We start from the raw sequence: 18968 nt of genomic DNA on the forward strand, positions 1-18968 counted from the left end.
TAAACAAAGTACGGGAAAACAATGGTGCTTATTACGGCTTATATAGAAATTGCAAATACAGGTAAAACCTGGTGACAACATTGCTCATAAATGAGCCCAGTGTAGTTACCCATAAAGTCATTGTTGGGCTTTTGTCAACTGAGCTACTATCTATTTTTGGTGTAACTGAAAAGTTGGGAACAAAATGACAGATGGAGCATCTAGGTACTAGACAATAGTGATGCTGTTTTTACTTTAATAAAGTCTCAGTTGTTGAATCAGACAGGTAGACAGCAAAAGGGTAGCGGGTCATGCACGCGATAGCTAACAAACCAAGATTCGGTGCTATACCTGGAAGATGGGACTAGGAAGAAATGAAAAGAGGGCAGGGAGTTCAGTTTAGAATGTGATGAGAGCAGACAGGTATTTTGGGAGAAGGCTTGAAATAGAGCAGGAGTGAGTTCCCGAGAAAGAGCAGCACAGGAGAAACATGGATGCAGGAATAGAAGGTGGTAGTCATCAGAGGAAGCGTGAAGAGAGCAAAAGGATGGAAGTGTGGATTTAGAGAAGGGGATTGCAGATGTATAAAAAAAAAAAAAAAAAAAAAAAAAAAAAAAAAAAGAGAAGGAGTGCTGAAGTGCTTTGAAAGATTCTATGGGGACTAGGGTCTAATCAATACAACAGTATAAGATGGTGATATGAGCTGCAACATTGAGGGTAAATATGATAGGAGAAAAGGGGTATCAGATAGTAGGAAGGCACTTAAGTCCATGCTAGAGATGGACAGGGCACAAACAAGAGATTCTGTACTCTCACATGTGATGGCATGGAGGTGTAAGTGCAGTATTAGTAGATAGCATGAACATGCATGACTGTGCTTGTTATACAGGAGAGGGGACTGTATTGGCACCATTAACTAGTAACAAAGATAGGGGCTTCTGCAAACATTTTACAAAGTATATCACAGCTCAGTTTTAGGGGGGGGGGGGGATCAATTGTTTTGGGCGTGCAAATTTCCCTATCTAAACTTTGACTTTTTAAGACTCCCAAACAATTCACTATTCAATTGTTGTTTGGGTGCACATGCATACTGGCAATGTCAAGTCCAAACAGACAGGCTTTAGCCACGTAAAACAGCTAAACACGTCTAAAGTCCTGCTTAGTTTGGATGCCCAAAGTGCAGAGCTTGCACACATTTATTGTCGCACCTCTGGAAGTTACAAGAAAAATGTGTCCTCCGTAGCTGCTAGGCGCCAGAACAACTGTTGGTTCAAAGAGGGGATTAGAAGGGATAAGGCTAAAGAAAACCTTAAGTCTACAGAAGGAAACAAGTCTACAGAAGTAGAATGCACAGTCAAAAAGGTGATGTAATATGTATACAGATATCCATTGTCAAGACAGATCTTTCTATTTAAATTTTCACAAAAGGATATGTACAAGCAAAAATTTGGCAGCTACTTCACACCTAGAAGAGGTTTTCACATTCATCACAGAAAGCGGTTCTTAAACGCAGTCCTCAGCACCCCACACAGGTCACCCAGCAGATGCACTGTGTATAACCAACTGCCATATTTTAAAAGTCTAGAAAACATGAACTGTGTGGGGTCCTGAGGACTGAGAACCTGTGTGCTAAAGGCATTCAGACAATGAAATACTTTATCTAGAGAGGGGGTGATGGGACATTCATTAAAATGGATTCAAATACTCTGTTCTAAGAAGCTTGATTATTACTAGAATATATTTCTGGGAAATTAAAATGACATGTATACACAGCCAGGACAAATCAAAGCAGATTCTTACATTCCCCAAAAATATAGGAAGACATCAGAAACTACCTGCACTACAGCAAATGTTAGTTCACAGTTTAAGAAACCCTATTCACGACAGAGCAAAATGTTGGGCATTTTTTATTTGGTCATTTAGCTGTTAGAAACAAGTTCTGCGGGATGTTTCAAAGTATATCACAAATACAGACTGACAAACGCTAAAAACAAAACAAAAAAACAGCAGTGAAAACTAGAGAAAAGAATTCCTTATAATAAATAACCCAATTCACTTATGTTAGCACAACAAAAAGACAGACCATCTTTGAAACAAATTTTTTAATGTACATCTATGCACTTAAATTAGATAGTTCTAAAGTCTGGAGAAGCCAGGATCCGTATTATTCACCAAGGTCCCTCTTTAGCCTGATCATACACTGCCCAGCACAGTTATTAAGATGCCAGGCAAAGTGTTTTTATCAAAGTCAGATTTTATTAAGATTCAAATATTTTCTATTTCAAAACACACACAAACACACACACACATAGATAGATACATGTGTGTATGTGTGTGTATATATATATATATATATATATATATATATTATATATACACACATACACATATATACACGTAGTACACCAAATGTTAGCTGTAGTTTTATTTTGAATGAGTACTTTAGCCAAGTTTATCTTTAATATATATCTTTAAAAGCAGATTTGTTTGATCATCATCTGTAATACGTTTTCAGTGCAGCAGATGTTACCGTATTACGGTAACAGAAAGACGAAGAAAAAAACCCCTCAGTCTGGAAGTGTTTCTCTGAATGCAGGACTCCCCCCTTTTACCATTTACCTTTTCTCAGCTCCCAGGCATCGATGTCTGGCTTGTTGAAATAAGTCACCCAGCGAGCATCAAACTCCTCGTCTGATTCATGTTTAGCTTGAGAATAGCAGCGAGCCGCTACCGCAACTGTGACAGAAAAATGGGTATTGTTTAGGGTAAGAATAGAATATCAATTTTTCACATTTAAATAGCTTCCAATATCACTCCTACAGTATTGGGGATGCCAATCCAGTCACATTTTATAATCCAAGAATTTGGCATTGAAAAAAAAGTCTCAATCCCAGAGAAAATACAAAAAAAAAAAAAAAAAAAAAAAAAGATTGCCAGTGGGCTAAATTCAATTGTTCTGCCGTTTGGGCGTCCAGCAGCCGCGGAGGACATTTTTCTCGCAGCCTCTGAGGTGTGAAAATAATAAGAATTTACTCACCGGTAATTCTATTTCTCGTAGTCCGTAGTGGATGCTGGGTACTCCGTAAGGACCATAGGGAATAGACGGGCTCCGCAGGAGACTGGGCACTCTTTAAAGAAAGATTAGGTACTATATCTGGTGTGCACTGGCTCCTCCCTCTATGCCCCTCCTCCAGACCTCAGTTAGGGAAACTGTGCCCGGAAGAGCTGACATTACTAGGAAAGGATTTGGAATCCAGGGTAAGACTCATACCAGCCACACCAATCACACCGTACAACTTGTGATAACTATACCCAGTTAACAGTATGAACAACAGCTGAGCCTCATTCAACAGATGGCTCAGAATAACCACCCTATAGTTAAGCAATAACTATATACAAGTATTGCAGAAGTCCGCACTTGGGAAGGGCTCCCAGCATCCACTACGGACTACGAGAAACAGAATTACCGGTGAGTAAATTCTTATTTTCTCTGACGTCCTAGTGGATGCTGGGTACTCCGTAAGGACCATGGGGAATATACCAAAGCTCCCAAACGGGCGGGAGAGTGCGGATGACTCTGCAGCACCGAATGAGCAAACTCAAGGTCCTCCTCAGCCAGGGTATCAAACTTGTAGAATTTTGCAAACGTGGTAGCAGCTCGGCAAAGTTGTAAAGCCGAGACCCCTCGGGCAGCCGCCCAAGAAGAGCCCACCTTCCTCGTGGAATGGGCTTTTACTGATTTAGGATGCGGCAGTCCAGCCGCAGAATGTGCAAGTTGAATCGTGCTACAGATCCAGCGAGCAATAGTCTGCTTCGAAGCAGGAGCACCCAGCTTGTTGGGTGCATGCAGGATAAACAGCGAGTCAATTTTTCTGACTCTAGCCGTCCTGGAAACATAGATTTTCAGGGCCCGGACTACGTCCAGCAACTTGGAATCCTCCAAGTCCCGAGTAGCCGCAGGTACCACGATAGGTTGGTTCAAATGAAACGCTGATACCACCTTAGGGAGAAATTGGGGACGAGTCCTCAATTCTGCCCTGTCCATATGGAAGATCAGATAAGGGCTTTTACATGACAAAGCCGCCAATTCTGACACACGCCTAGCCGAAGCCAAGGCCAAAAGCATGACCACTTTCCACGTGAGATACTTCAACTCCACGGTCTGAAGTGGCTCAAACCAATGTGATTTTAGGAAATCCAACACTACGTTGAGATCCCAAGGTGCCACTGGAGGCACAAAAGGGGGCTGAATATGCAGCACTCCCTTAACAAACGTCTGAACTTCAGGCAGTGAAGCCAGTTCTTTTTGAAAGAAAATAGACAGGGCCGAAATCTGGACTTTTATGGAACCCAATTTTAGGCCCATAGTCACTCCTGACTGTAGGAAGTGCAGAAATCGACCCAGCTGAAATTCCTCTGTTGGGGCCTTCATAGCCTCACACCAAGCAACATATTTTCGCCATATGCGGTGATAATGTTTTGCTGTCACATCCTTCCTAGCTTTTATCAGCGTAGGAATGACTTCAACCGGAATGCCCTTTTCCATCAGGATCCGGCGTTCAACCGCCATGCCGTCAAACGCAGCCGCGGTAAGTCTTGGAACAGACAGGGCCCCTGCTGTAGCAGGTCCTGTCGGAGCGGCAGAGGCCAAGGGTCCTCTGAGATCATTTCTTGTAGTTCCGGGTACCAAGTTCTTCTTGGCCAATCCGGAACGATGAGTATAGTTCTTACTCCTCTCTTTCTTATTATCCTCAGTACCTTTGGTATGAGAGGAAGAGGAGGGAACACAAACCGACCGGTACACCCACGGTGTCACTAGAGCGTCCACAGCTATCGCTTGAGGGTCCCTTGACCTGGCGCAATATCTTTTTAGCTTTTTGTTGAGGCGGGACGCCATCATGTCCACCTGTGGCCTTTCCCAACGATTTACAATCAGCTGGAAGACTTCTGGATGAAGTCCCCACTCTCCCGGGTGGAGGTCGTGCCTGCTGAGGAAGTCTGCTTCCCAGTTGTCCACTCCCGGAATGAACACTGCTGACAGTGCAATCACGTGATTCTCCGCCAATCGGAGAATCCTTGTGGCTTCTGCCATTGCCATCATGCTTCTTGTGCCACCCTGTCGGTTTACATGGGCGACCGCCGTGATGTTGTCTGACTGAATCAGCACCGGCTGGTTTTGAAGCAGGGGTTTTGCTTGACTTAGGGCATTGTAAATGGCCCTTAGTTCCAGAATATTTATGTGTAGGGAAGTCTCCTGACTCGACCATTGTCCTTGGAAGTTTCTTCCCTGAGTGACTGCCCCCCAACCTCGGAGGCTTGCATCCGTGGTCACCAGGACCCAGTCCTGAATGCCGAATCTGCGGCCCTCGAGAAGATGAGCACTCTGCAGCCACCACAGCAGAGACACCCTGGCCCTCGGGGACAGGGTGATCAACCGATGCATCTGAAGATGCGATCCGGACCACTTGTCTAACAGATCCCACTGAAAGATCCTTGCATGGAACCTGCCGAAGGGAATTGCTTCGTAAGAAGCTACCATCTTTCCCAGGACTCGCGTGCAGTGATGCACCGATACCTGTTTTGGTTTCAGGAGGTCTCTGACCAGAGATGACAACTCCTTGGCCTTCTCCTCCGGGAGAAACACCTTCTTCTGTTCTGTGTCCAGAATCATACCCAAGAACAGCAGACGCGTCGTAGGAACCAGCTGCGACTTTGGGATATTCAGAATCCAGCCGTGCTGTTGTAGCACTTCCTGAGATAGTGCTACTCCGACCAACAACTGCTTTATGGACCTCGCCTTTATAAGGAGATCGTCCAAGTACGGGATAATTATAACTCCCTTCTTTCGAAGGAGTATCATTATTTCGGCCATTACCTTGGTAAATACCCTCGGTGCCGTGGACAGACCAAACGTCAACGTCTGGAATTGGTAATGGCAGTCCTGTACCACAAATCGGAGGTACTCCTGGTGAGGTGGGTAAAATGGGGACATGTAGGTAAGCATCCTTGATGTCCAGTGATACCATAAAATCCCCCTCTTCCAGGCTTGCAATAACCGCCCTGAGCGATTCCATTTTGAACTTGAACTTCCTTATATAAGTGTTCAAGGATTTCAAATTTAGAATGGGTCTCACCGAACCGTCTGGTTTCGGTACCACAAACATTGTGGAATAGTAACCCCGTCCCTGTTGAAGGAGGGGAACTTTGATTATCACCTGCTGGAGGTACAGCTTGTGAATTACCGCCAGTACTACCTCCCTTTCCTTGGGAGTAGCTGGCAAGGCTGATTTGAGGTAACGGCGAGGGGGAGACGTCTCGAACTCCAGCTTGTATCCCTGAGATACCACTTGTAGAACCCAGAGATCCACCTGTGAGCGAACCCACTGGTCGCTGAAGTTCCGGAGACGGCCCCCCACCGCACCTGGCTCCACCTGTGGAGCCCCAGCGTCATGCGGTGGACTTAGTGGAAGCAGGGGCGGATTTTTGTTCCTGGGAACTGGCTGTCTGGTGCAGCTTTTTCCCTCTACCCCTGCCTCTGGGCAGAAAGGACGCGCCTCTGACCCACTTGCCTTTCTGGGGCCAAAAGGACTGTACTTGATAATACGGTGCTTTCTTAGGCTGTGAGGGAACCTGAGGTAAAAAAGTCGACTTCCCAGCTGTTGCTGTGGACACGAGGTCCGAGAGACCGTCCCCAAACAATTCCTCACCCTTATAAGGCAATACTTCCATGTGCCTTTTAGAATCAGCATCACCTGTCCACTGCCGAGTCCATAATACTCTCCTGGCAGAAATGGACATTGCATTAATTCTAGATGCCAGCCGGCAAATGTCCCTCTGTGCATCCCTCATATATAAGACTACGTCTTTAATATGCTCTATGGTTAGCAAAATAGTATCCCTGTCAAGGGAATCAATGTTATCTGACAGGGAATCAGACCATGCTGCTGCAGCACTACACAATAGCAATATTGGTCTTAGTATAGTATAGCAGGTCTCAGTATAGTACCTGAGTGTGTATACACAGACTTCAGGATAGCCTCCTGCTTTCTATCTGCAGGCTCCTTTAAGGCGGCCGTATCCTGAGACGGCAGTGCCACCTTTTTTGATAAGCATGTGAGCGCATTGTCCACCCTAGGGGATGTCTCCCAGTGTAACCTATCCGTTGGCGGGAAAGGGTACGCCATTAGTGACCGCTTAGAAATCACTAGTTTCTTATCTGGGGAACACCACGCTTCTTCACACAATTCATTTAACTCATCAGATGGGGGAAAAGTCACTGGTTGCTTTTTCTCCCCAAACATAATACCCTTTTTTGTGGTAACCGGGTTAATGTCAGAAATGTGCAACACATTTTTCATTGCCGTAATCATGCATCGGATGGCCCTTGTGGATTGTACATTTGTCTCATCCTCGTCGACACTGGAGTCAGACTCCGTGTCGACATCTGTGTCTGCCATCTGAGGTAGCGGGCGTTTTTGAGCCCCTGATGGCCTCTGAGACGCTTGGGCAGGCGCGGGCTGAGATGCCGGCTGTCCCAAAGCTGTTACGTCATCCAACCTTTTATGCAAGGAGTTGACACCGTCGGTTAATACCTTCCACATATCCATCCACTCTGGTGTCGGCCCCGCAGGGGGCGACATCACACTTATCGGCTCCTGCTCCGCCTCCACGTAAGCGTCCTCATCAAACATGTCGACACAGCCGTACCGACACACCGCACACACACACACAGGGAATGCTCTGACTGAGGACAGGACCCCACAAAGTCCTTTGGGGAGACAGAGAGAGTATGCCAGCACACACCAGAGCGCTATATAACAGAGGGATTTACACTAATACAAAGTGAATTTTCCCCCTATAGCTGCTTATCACAATTGCGCCTAAATTTATGTGCCCCCCCTCTTTTTTACCCTTTCCGTAGTGTATACTGCAGGGGAGAGCCTGGGGAGCGTCCTTCCAGTGAAGAGAAAATGGCACTGGCTGTGCTGAGGAAGATAGCCCCGCCCCTTCAGCGGCGGGCTTCTCCCGCTTTTTTAATAATAATTATGGCGGGGGATTAGGCACATATATAGTTTAGAACTGTATTATGTGCATTTTGCCAAGTAAGGTATACAAATTGCAGCCCAGGGCGCCCCCCCCCCCCCCCCCCCCCAGCTCCCTGCACCCACCAGTGACCGGAGTGTGGTGTGCTGTGGGAGCAATGGCGCACAGCTGCAGTGCTGTGCGCTACCTTATTGAAGACCGGAGTCTTCAGCCGCCGATTTTCTCTGGAATCTTCAGTCTTCTGGCTCTGCAAGGGGGACGACGGCGGCGCGGCTCCAGGAACGGACGATCGAGGTCGGGCCCTGTGTTCGATCCCTCTGGAGCTAATGGTGTCCAGTAGCCTTAGAAGCAGAAGCTAGCTGCAAGCAGGTAGGTTTGCTTCTCTCCCCTAAGTCCCACGTAGCAGTGAGTCTGTTGCCAGCAGATCTCACTGAAAATGAAAAACCTAACAAATACTTTCTTTTCTAGTAAGCTCAGGAGAGCCCACTAGGTGCATCCAGCTCTGGCCGGGCACAGATTCTAACTGAGGTCTGGAGGAGGGGCATAGAGGGAGGAGCCAGTGCACACCAGATATAGTACCTAATCTTTCTTTAAAGAGTGCCCAGTCTCCTGCGGAGCCGTCTATTCCCCATGGTCCTTACGGAGTACCCAGCATCCACTAGGACGTCAGAGAAAATGTGCGTAAATTGGAAACTTTGGTAGTCCAAATGGAAGTTTGGTCGGGTTTAACTGTTTTAGACGGCTAAACCCCGTTTGTTTGGGCGCGACGTGCATGGGTACCCAAACAATTGAATAGTGACAGTTGTTTGGGCATCTAAAAAGTCCCGCTCAGACGGTATTTTTAGATGCCCAAAACAATTGAATAGGCCCCGCAGAACAGCTGAACTGCCCCCACTGTCCCCAGCAGGGAACAAAAAAAATAAAAAAATAATTAAAATACCACACATTCATTGCCCCAACCCCCCACTGAAGAATGGGTGTGGTATATAAGATCTACACTGTCCAAACAGACACTCTCTAGGTTGACCACATATGGTCGACATGTGCTAGGTCAACAGGGTCAAAAGGCAGAGACAACTTTTTCATTTTTTTTGGGTGTCATTTTGTGTGATTAAACATATCTAAGCACAATCAGAGTAAACGTGTACGCTCACAACAGTCTGGGCAAGGTGGCTTGCTATGCTGGCCACAGATTACTGTTCCCAAACAGGTTACATGGAGAGTAAAGTAAGCAAAAGTTGGAAAAACACAAAAACCTTAAAAAAAAAAACCTTGTTGACCATTTGTTTGTCGACCTTTTTTTTACCTGTCAACCTTAAGCACTGTCTACCTTTTACCTGTTGACCTTTTGACCATGCCGACCTATACATTGGAACCCCTGAAAAATAACCCTGACATCACACAGACTGACTCAGGCACAATGGGGCAGATTCAATTGTGGTGTACACCACTTGCTGGTCATCTGAAGGTAATGACATCTATCGGAGTTATTCAACTGTTGCTCAAATAGACACCGATTAGCTGTGGCAGACACATCTGGCACCCCCCCAGAGGTACGAGAATTTCTTTTTAAAAAGTCTGCAGTTCGGGCGTTCAACCCGAAGCGGACAGGCGCCTTAACTAGCAATGGCCATCAGCAACAATTGAATAGCTCCGATATACACCCATTGCTAACGATGCCCAGCAGGGGGCACAAAAACAATTCAATTGGCTCCTATGCAGCAAAAATCCTTTCAGGGACTGTGGTTGCGAAAACACACTGTATCTGCAAACTACCGGCAGACTGTCTTTACTTAGACTTAGAAGAGGGGGGAATGCAACTGTTTAATCGTGCCCAACCTCCAGTCTAAAGTGACTATATTCAATTGACCCCCGTTATCGTGCTGATCGCAACGCAAAATCACCTTTTGGGCACCCAAATGGGTCACTTCTTTCGCATTTCAGCTTGCCACCCCTGGGGGTAGCGAGATGAAATTAAGTTCTTGTAACCACCGGCAGAAACATTTGAATAGCTGCCAGTAGGCGCGGGCGGGTGCGGGGAACCGCAACAACATTTGCATCTCGCCCAGAGAGAAGCACTAGATTTCCAGGAGCACATGAGGGAGCAAGTGTAATTGTTTATTACAAGGGCTTCTTAAAACGTGTGTATAATTATATATACACATATATGAATATGAGCAAGAAAGATCCTTTTCAGTGGATGGAAAACTATTTCTCAGTGGCAGATTATCTGCCACTTAGACCAATTGGTTTCCACCCACTGAAAAAACTCTCAATATGGATTTTGACCCACTAAAATCTATGGACTGATCTCTCCAGAAATTCACTTTTGCACTTTAGCAGCATCTACATGGAAACCCATTGAGACACCTAACACAGCTGAGACACTTGCTTTATGCCTAAAGACTGTATGAGTATCTTCTCACCGTGGATTGGGTAATACCAGCTGCCTGTTTTGCTAAGTGCCTTATGATTGGACATTAATATCATTGTATAGTCCAGGATCCAAATTGTGGAATATGATGTAGATGGCAGAATTCTATTAATCGAAATATGATTCTCAGCTTTAGTGTAATATATTTCTCTTACGTCCTAGAGGATGCTGGGGACTCCATAAGGACCATGGGGATAGACGGGCTCCGCAGGAGACATGGGCACTTTAAGACTTTAGATCTGGTGTGCACTGGCTCCTCCCTCTATGCCCCGCCTCCAGACCTCAGTTTGATACTGTGCCCAGTGGAGACTGGGTGATTTTCAGAGAGATCTCCTGAGCTTTCTGACAGAAAGTATATTTGTTAGGTTTTTTATTTTCAGGGAGCCTGCTGGCAACAGACTCCCTGCATCGAGGGACTGAGGGGAGAGAAGACCTACTTATGTGAGTTTCAAGGCTCTGCTTCTTAGGCTACTGGACACCATTAGCTCCAGAGGGAGTCAGAACACAGGTCTCACCCTGGAGTTCGTCCCGGAGCCGCGCCGCCGTCCTCCTCACAGAGCCGGAAAATAGAAGCCGGGTGAGTATGAGAAGAAAAGAAGACTTCAGAGGCGGCAGAAGACTTCATGATCTTCACTGAGGTAACGCACAGCAGTGCAGCTGTGCGCCATTGCTCCCACACACGGCAGTCACTGTAAGGGTGCAGGGCACAAGAGGGGCGCCCTGGGCGGCAAAATATACCTAATTTCTGGCAAAAGAGATATATATACAGCTAGGCACTGTATATAAAGAGCCCCTGCCAGTTTTTATTATATTTAAGCGGGACAGAAGCCCGCCACCGAGGGGACGGGGCTTCTCCCTCAGCACTCACCAGCGCCATTTTCTCCACAGCACAGCTGAGAGGAAGCTCCCCAGACTCTCCCCTGCTTATCCACGGTGAAAGGGGGTTTCAGAGAAGAGGGGGGCACATAATTGGCAGCAAATAGTATTACAGCACTACTGGGTAAACATATTGTGTGTTTTTCTTGGGGTATTAGCGCTGGGTGTGTGCTGGCATACTCTCTCTCTGTCTCTCCAAAGGGCCTTGTGGGGGAACGGTCTTCAGATAACAGGATTTCTCTTACGTCCTAGAGGATACTGGGGACTCCGTAAGGACCATGGGGTATAGACGGGCTCCGCAGGAGATAGGGCACCTAAAAAGAACTTTGACTATGGGTGTGCACTGGCTCCTCCCTCTATGCCCCTCCTCCAGACCTCAGTTAGATCTTGTGCCCAGAGGAGAATGGGTGCACTGCAGAGAGCTCTCCAGAGTTTTCTGTGGAAAAAGAATTTTGTTAGGTTTTTTATTTTCAGGGAGTCCTGTTGGCAACAGGCTCCCTGCATCGTGGGACCGAGGAGAGAGAAGCAGAGCTGGCTTGTCAAGTTGGGCACTGCTTCTAAGGCTACTGGACACCATTAGCTCCAGAGGGAGTCGGAACACAGGTCTCACCTGGGGTTCGTCCCGGAGCTGCGCCGCCGTCCTCCTCACAGATGCCGAAGATAGAAGCCGGATAGAGAAGGCAGAAGACATCTTAGGCGGCAGAAGACATCAGATCTTCATGAGGTATGGCGCGCAGCGGTAAGCTGCGCGCCATTGCTCCCAGTTACACACACACAGAGCAGCACTGAAGGGTGCAGGGCGCAGGGGGGGCGCCCTGGGCAGCAATAAACCTCACATTTTGGCACAAATACAGTTGGATTAGACTGCGGAGGCAGTAAATCTATGATCCCCCGCCATTTTATTACAAAATCACTGGGACCGAAGCCCGCCGTCGGGTGGGCGGGGCTTGATCCTCAGCACTAACCAGCGCCATTTTCTCCACAGAAGCTGCATGAGGAAAACGCTGGCTCCCTGGTCTCTCCCCTGCTGAACTCACAGGCTGGAAAAAAGAGGAGGGGGGCACATTAGCGACGCAGTGAGTGGCAATTGGCATATTATATATAAAAAAGCGCTATCTGGACATATTTTTTCCAGTGTTGTTAAGCGCTGGTGTGTGCTTGCATACTCTTTCTCTGTCTCTCCTTAGGACCTGGTTGGGGTTTTGTCCCCTTATAGGTTAATCCCTGTGTGTGTGGGGTGTCGGTACGTGTGTGTCGACATGTCTGAGGCGGAAGGCTTCTCCAAGTAGGAGGTGGAGCAAATGAGTGGTGTGTCCCCGTCGGTTGTGCCGACTCCAGATTGGATGGACATGTGGCATATGTTGAATGCAAGTGTGGCATCTTTACATAAAAGTCTTGATAAGGCTGATTTAGGGGGGACATCAGGGGGTCAATCCTCAGATTGGACCGACTCACAGGTTCCGTCGGGGTCTCAAAAGCGTCCCTTAACACAAGACACTACTACCGACACGGATTCTGATTCCAGTGTCGACTATGACGAAGTAAAATTGCACCCTAGGTTGACTAAAACCATTCAGTGTATGATTGTGGCAATAAGGGATGTGTTGCATATTGTGGATGAACCATCGGTCCCCGACACAAGGGTACACATGTTTAAAGAAAAGAAACCAATAACTTTCCCACATCTCATGAATTAAATGAATTCTTTGGAAAAGCTTGGGAGACTCCGGATAAGAGACCGCAGATTCCCAAAAGAATTTATATGGCATATCCTTTCCCTAAGCAGGACAGGGAGATTTGGGAATCACCCCCCACTGTGGACAAGGCCCTGACGCGCTTGTCCAAGAAAGTGTCGCTACCGTCTCCTGACACACAGCCCTTAAGGACCCTGCAGATCGCAGGCAAGAAACTACCTTAAAGTGTATTTATTCCCATACGGGTGCTGTGCCAAGACCGACAATTGCGTCGGCATGGGTGTGTAGCGCAATTACAGCTTGGACAGATGAGCTGACAGATCAATTTGATAATATGGATAAGGATACTATATTCTTAACTCTAGCCCATATTAAAGACGCAGTCTTATGAGGGATGCTCAAAGGGACATTGGATTGCTAGCTTCTAGGGCCAATGCCATGTCTATCTCAGCGAGAAGATCCTTATGGACTCGCCAATGGACGGGTGATGCGGATTCCAAAAAACATATGGAAGTACTACCCTATAAGGGTGATGTATTGTTTGGGGATGGGCTGACGGACCTTGTTTTCACAGCTACAGCAGGTAAATCAAATTTTTTACCATATATTCCCCAACAGCAAAAGAAAGTAACACCCTATCAGATGCAGTCCTTTCGGTCGCACAAGTCCAAAAGAGGTCGGGGATCCTCTTTCCTCGCCAGTGGTAAGGGCAGAGGCAAGAGAGCACCTGCTGCGGCAGGTGCCCAGGAACAAAAGTCCTCCCCGGCTGCTCCAAAACCCCCAGCATGACGCTGGGGCTCCCCTGAGGGAGTCCGCACCGGTGGGGGCACGTCTTCGACTTTTCAGTCAGGCCTGGGTCAGTTCGGACCTGAATCCCTGGGTGTTGGAAATAGTTTACCAGGGTTACAAATTGGAATTCGAGGAGGTGCCCCCGCGCCGATTTTTCAAATCGGCCCTACCAGCTTCCACATCGGAAAGGGATGTAGTGTTAGCTGCAATTCAAACGCTGTGTATACAGCAAGTGGTAATCAAGGTTCCCCTGCACCAGCAGAGAAGAGGTTACTACTCAACCCTATTGTGGTCCCGAAACCGGACGGTTCGGTCAGACCTATTTTGAATCTGAAATCCCTAAACCTGTACATAAGAAGATTCAAATTCAAAATGGAATCTCTCAGAGCGATAATAGCCAACAAGGAGGAGGGGGAGTTTATGGTGTCTCTGGACATAAAGGATGCGTACCTTCATGTCCCCATATATGCCCCCCCATCAGGAATACCTGAGATTCGCTGTACAGGATTATCATTACCAATTTCAGACGTTGCCGTTTGGACTCTCCACGGCCCCGAGGATTTTCACCAAAATAATGGCGGAAATGATGGTGGTCCTGCGCAAGCATGGAGTCACAATTATCCCATACTTGGACGATCTCCTGATAAAAGCGAGATCAAGGGAGAAATCGCTGAACAGTGTGGCGCTCTCGTTGAGAGTGCTCCAGCAACACGGTTGGATTCTAAAACTACCGAAGTCACAGTTGATTCCGACAACTCGACTACCGTTCCTAGGTACGATACTGGATACGGAACAAATAAAGGTCTTCCTCCCAATAGAGAAAGCCCAAAACATCCAGAACATGGTCAGAGACCTGCTAAAACCGAAAAGGGTGTCAGTTCACCAATGCACTCGAGTTCTGGGGAAAATGGTGGCGGCCTACGAGACCATTCCCTTCGGAAGGTTCCATGCAAGGACTTTTCAATGGGACCTTCTGGACAAGTGGTCCGGGTCCCATCCAATCATGTAAGCGCTCTGTCAGCTGTCTTCATTCCGGGAGTGGACAACTGGAAAGCAGACTTCCTCAGCAGACACGATCTCCATCCAGGAGAGTGGGGACTTCATCAAGAAGTCTTTGCAGACATAACACGTCTTTGGGGAACTCCTCAAATAGACATCATGGCGTCACGCCTCAACAAAAAACTTCAGAGGTACTGCGCCAGGTCTCGGGACCCTCAGGCAATAGCAGTGGACGCTCTGGTAACACCGTGGGTGTTCAAATCGGTCTACGTGTTTCCTCCTCCTTCCTCTCATCACAAAGGTGTTGAGGATCATAAGACGAAGAGTACGAATGATACTCGTTGTCCCAGACTGGCCTCGAAGGGCCTGGTACTCGGATCTACAAGAGATGCTCACAGGAGATCCCTGGCCTCTTCCTCTGAGGGAAGACCTGTTGCAGCAGGGGCCCTGTGTATTTCAAGACTTACCGCGGTTACGTTTGACGGCATGGCGGTTGAACGCCGAATCCTAGCGAAAAAGGGGATTCCGGAAGAGGTCATCCCTACTTTAATAAAGGCTAGGAAGGAGGTGACGGTAAAACATTATCACCGTATCTGGCGAAAGTATGTGTCTTGGTGTGAGACCAAGAATGCACCTACGGAAGATTTTCATCTGGGTCGTCTTCTCCACTTCCTACAGACAGGAGTGGATATGGGCCTGAAATTAGGCTCTGTTAAGGTACAGATTTCGGCCCTCTCGATTTTCTTTCAGAAGGAATTGGCTTCTCTTCCAGAAGTCCAGACGTTTGTAAAGGGAGTGCTGCACATCCAGCCCCCTTTTGTGCCTCCAGTGGCACCATGGGACCTCAACGTGGTGTTGCAGTTCCTAAAATCACACTGGTTTAAACCGCTTAACAAGGTTGAGTTGAAATTTCTTATCTGGAAGGTGGTCATGTTGTTGGCCTTAGCATCAGCAAGGCGAGTGTCAGAATTGGCGGCTTTGTCACACAAGAGCCCCTACTTGATTTTTCATGTGGATCGAGTTGAATTGAGGACACGTCCGCAATTTTTGCCTAAAGTGGTTTCTTCGTTCCATATGAATCAACCTATTGTGGTGCCTGTGGCTACAAGTGACCTGGAGAATTCCAGATCCCTGGACGTAGTCAGGGCCTTAAAAATTTATGTAGCCAGGACGTCTAGAATTAGGAAAACAGAGGCTCTGTTTGTCCTGTATGCGGCCAATAAGATTGGTGCTCCTGCTTCGAAGCAGACTATTGCTCGCTGGATCTGTAATACGATTCAGCAGGCTCACTCTACGGCTGGATTGCCGGTACCAAATTCGGTTAAGGCCCATTCCACTAGGAAGGTGGGCTCTTCTTGGGCGGCTGCCCGAGGCGTCTCGGCATTACAACTTTGCCGAGCAGCGACTTGGTCGGGGTCAAACACTTTTGCTAAATTCTACAAGTTTGATAACCCTGGCTGATGAGGACCTTGCTCAGTCGGTGCTGCAGAGTCATACGCACTCTCCCGCCCGATTGGATGCTTTGGTATAAACCCCATGGTCCTTACGGAGTCCCCAGCATCCTCTAGGACGTAAGAGAAAATAAGATTTTAAACCTACCGGTAAATCTATTTCTCCTAGTCCGTAGAGGATGCTGGGCACCCGTCCCAGTGCGGAAACTCTGCAAGACTTGTATATAGTTGTTGCTTACATAAGGGTTATGTTACAGTTGACATCGGTCTTGGACCGTTACTGTCGTTTGTTCATACTGTTAACTGGTTATGTATGTTCCAGGTTACATGGTATGATTGGTGTGGGCTGGTATGAATCTTGCCCTTGGATTGCTAAATCCTGCCTTGTATTGTCCATCTCCTCTGGGCACAGTTCTCTAACTGAGGTCTGGAGGAGGGGCATAGAGGGAGGAGCCAGTGCACACCCATAGTCAAAGTTCTTTTTAGGTGCCCTATCTCCTGCAGAGCCCGTCTATACCCCATGGTCCTTACGGAGTACCCAGCATCCCCTACGGACTAGGAGAAATAGATTTACCGGTAGGTTTAAAATCTTATTTTCCTGAGTGTGTGGTGTGTCGGTACGTGTGTGTCGACATGTCTGAGGTAAAAGGCTCTTCTAAGGAGGAGATGGAGCAAATGTGTGTGGTGTCTCCATCGACAACGCCGACACCTGACTGGATATGTGGAATTAAGTGCGGAGGTAAATTTATTGCACAAAAGATTAGAGAACAGACAGGGAATCTACCCATGTCTGTCCCTATGTCGCAGGGACCTTCAGAGTCTCAAAACGCCCACTATCCAAAATAATAGACACTGATACCAACACGGAGTCTGACTCCAGTGTCGACTACGATGATGCAAAGTTACAGCCAAAACAGGCAGAAAAGTATTCAATATATGATTATTGTAATAAAAGATGTTTTGCATATCACTGATGACCCATCTGTCCCTGACACGAGGGTACACATGTATAAGGGGAAGAAAGCAGAGATAACATTTCCCCCCTCTCATGAACCAAATGAAGTGTGAAAAAGAGCGGGAATCTCCAGACAAGAAACTGCAGTTTTCCAAAAGAATTCTCATGGCGTATCCTTTCCCTGCTAGGGCCAGGATACGATGGGAATCCTCCCCTAGGGTGGACAAGGCGTTGACACGTTTACCCAAAAGGTAGCGCTGACATACCAAGATAGCATGCAGAAAAGTACTTTGAAGTCCATTTACACACATTCTGGTACACTACTCAGACCGGCGATTGTGTCGGCAGGAGTTTATAGCGCTGTAACAGCGTGGACAGATACCTTATCAGCGGAGATTGAAACCCTAGATAAGGATACCATGTTATTGACCCTAGGATATATAAAAGATGCTGTCTTATATATAAGACATGCTCAAAGAGACATTGGTCTACTGGGTTCTAGAGTCAACGCTATCTCGATTTCTGCTAGACGTGTCCTGTGGAACATGCAATGGACAGGTGATGCCGACTAAAAGAAGCATATGGAGGTTTTACCTTACAAGGGTGAGGAATTGTGTGGAGAAGGGCTCTCGGACCTGGTCTCCACAGCTATAGCTGGTAATTCTGATCTTTTGCCTTATATTCCCTCACAGCCTAAGAAAGCACGACATTATCAAATGCAGTCCTTTCGGTCGCAGAAAAACAAGAAAGTACGAGGAGCGTCCTTTCTTACCAGAGGTAAGGGCGCAGGGCACAGCTAGTTCCCAGGAACAGAAGTCCTCCCCGGCCTCTACTAAATCCACCGCATGACGCTGGGGCTCCGCCCCAGTGGGAGCACGTCTTCGACTCTTCAGCCACATCTGAGTTCACTCACAGGTGGATCCCTGGGCAAGAGAAATTGTTTCTCAGGGTTACAAGCTGGAATTCGAAGAGGTGCCTCCTCGCCGGTTTTCCTTATCGGCCCTACCGGCTTCTCCCCCAGAAAGGGAGATAATATTAAATGCAATTCACACATTGGGGTCAATTCTATTCGGCAACTTAAGAATAGCGCCGGGAATTAGCTCCCGACGCTATACAATTCAGCTGCTAGTGACCCGCAATTGTCGGGAATTCTTCTCTCATACCCGGGGGATGAGAGAAGAAACCCGACAAAAGTGCTGCCTCGCGGCCGGCGCGAGGCTGTTTCTGTCGGGAATCAGCCTCGCGCCGGGGAGTTAAGTCGGAGAATGCCCGTTCTCCCGACAATTCAACCTGTTTAGTCGGCGAGAACGGGACATCGCCGACTTAACTGGAGCTGAAATGAACAGCGTCGGGAGCTAATTCCCGGCGCTATTCTTAAGTTGCCGAATAGAATTGACCCCATTGTATCTCCAACAGGTGGTGCTCAAGGTTCCCCTCCTTCAACAAGGAAGGGGATATTATTCAACCTTGGCTGTAGTCCCGAAATCGGACGGTTCGGTCAGACCTATTTTAAAATTAAAATCTCTGAACCTATACTTGAAAAGGTTCAAATTCAAGGTGGAATCGCTCAGAGCGATCATCGCCAGCCTGGAAGGGGGGATTTTATGGTGTATCTAGACATAAAGGCTGCATACCTTCATGTTCCCATTTATCCACCCCATCAGGCGTACCTGAGAATTACGGTACAGTATTGTCATTACCAATTTCAGGGTAATTGGCGGAAATGATGGTGCTCCCACGCAAACAAG

General features: G+C 47.4%; 1 protein-coding gene across 2 annotated transcripts in view; it reads right to left on the reverse strand.

The window, feature by feature from the left end:
• LOC134932195 (cytochrome c oxidase subunit 5A, mitochondrial) overlaps positions 1 to 18968 on the reverse strand; it is a 74386-nt gene that overhangs the window by 16273 nt on the left and 39145 nt on the right. The window contains exons 2-3 of one of the 2 annotated variants that reach the window (XM_063926392.1): positions 2599 to 2715; positions 1188 to 1241 (exon numbers count right to left, since the gene is read on the reverse strand). In XM_063926392.1, coding sequence (XP_063782462.1) covers positions 1188 to 1241; positions 2599 to 2715 — 171 coding nt within the window. The remainder of the gene's footprint in view (positions 1 to 1187; positions 1242 to 2598; positions 2716 to 18968) is intronic. The other variant, XM_063926393.1, reaches the window with a different exon arrangement.

This window comes from Pseudophryne corroboree, chromosome 6 (genome assembly GCF_028390025.1).
Source record: "Pseudophryne corroboree isolate aPseCor3 chromosome 6, aPseCor3.hap2, whole genome shotgun sequence".
NCBI lineage: Eukaryota > Metazoa > Chordata > Amphibia > Anura > Myobatrachidae > Pseudophryne > Pseudophryne corroboree.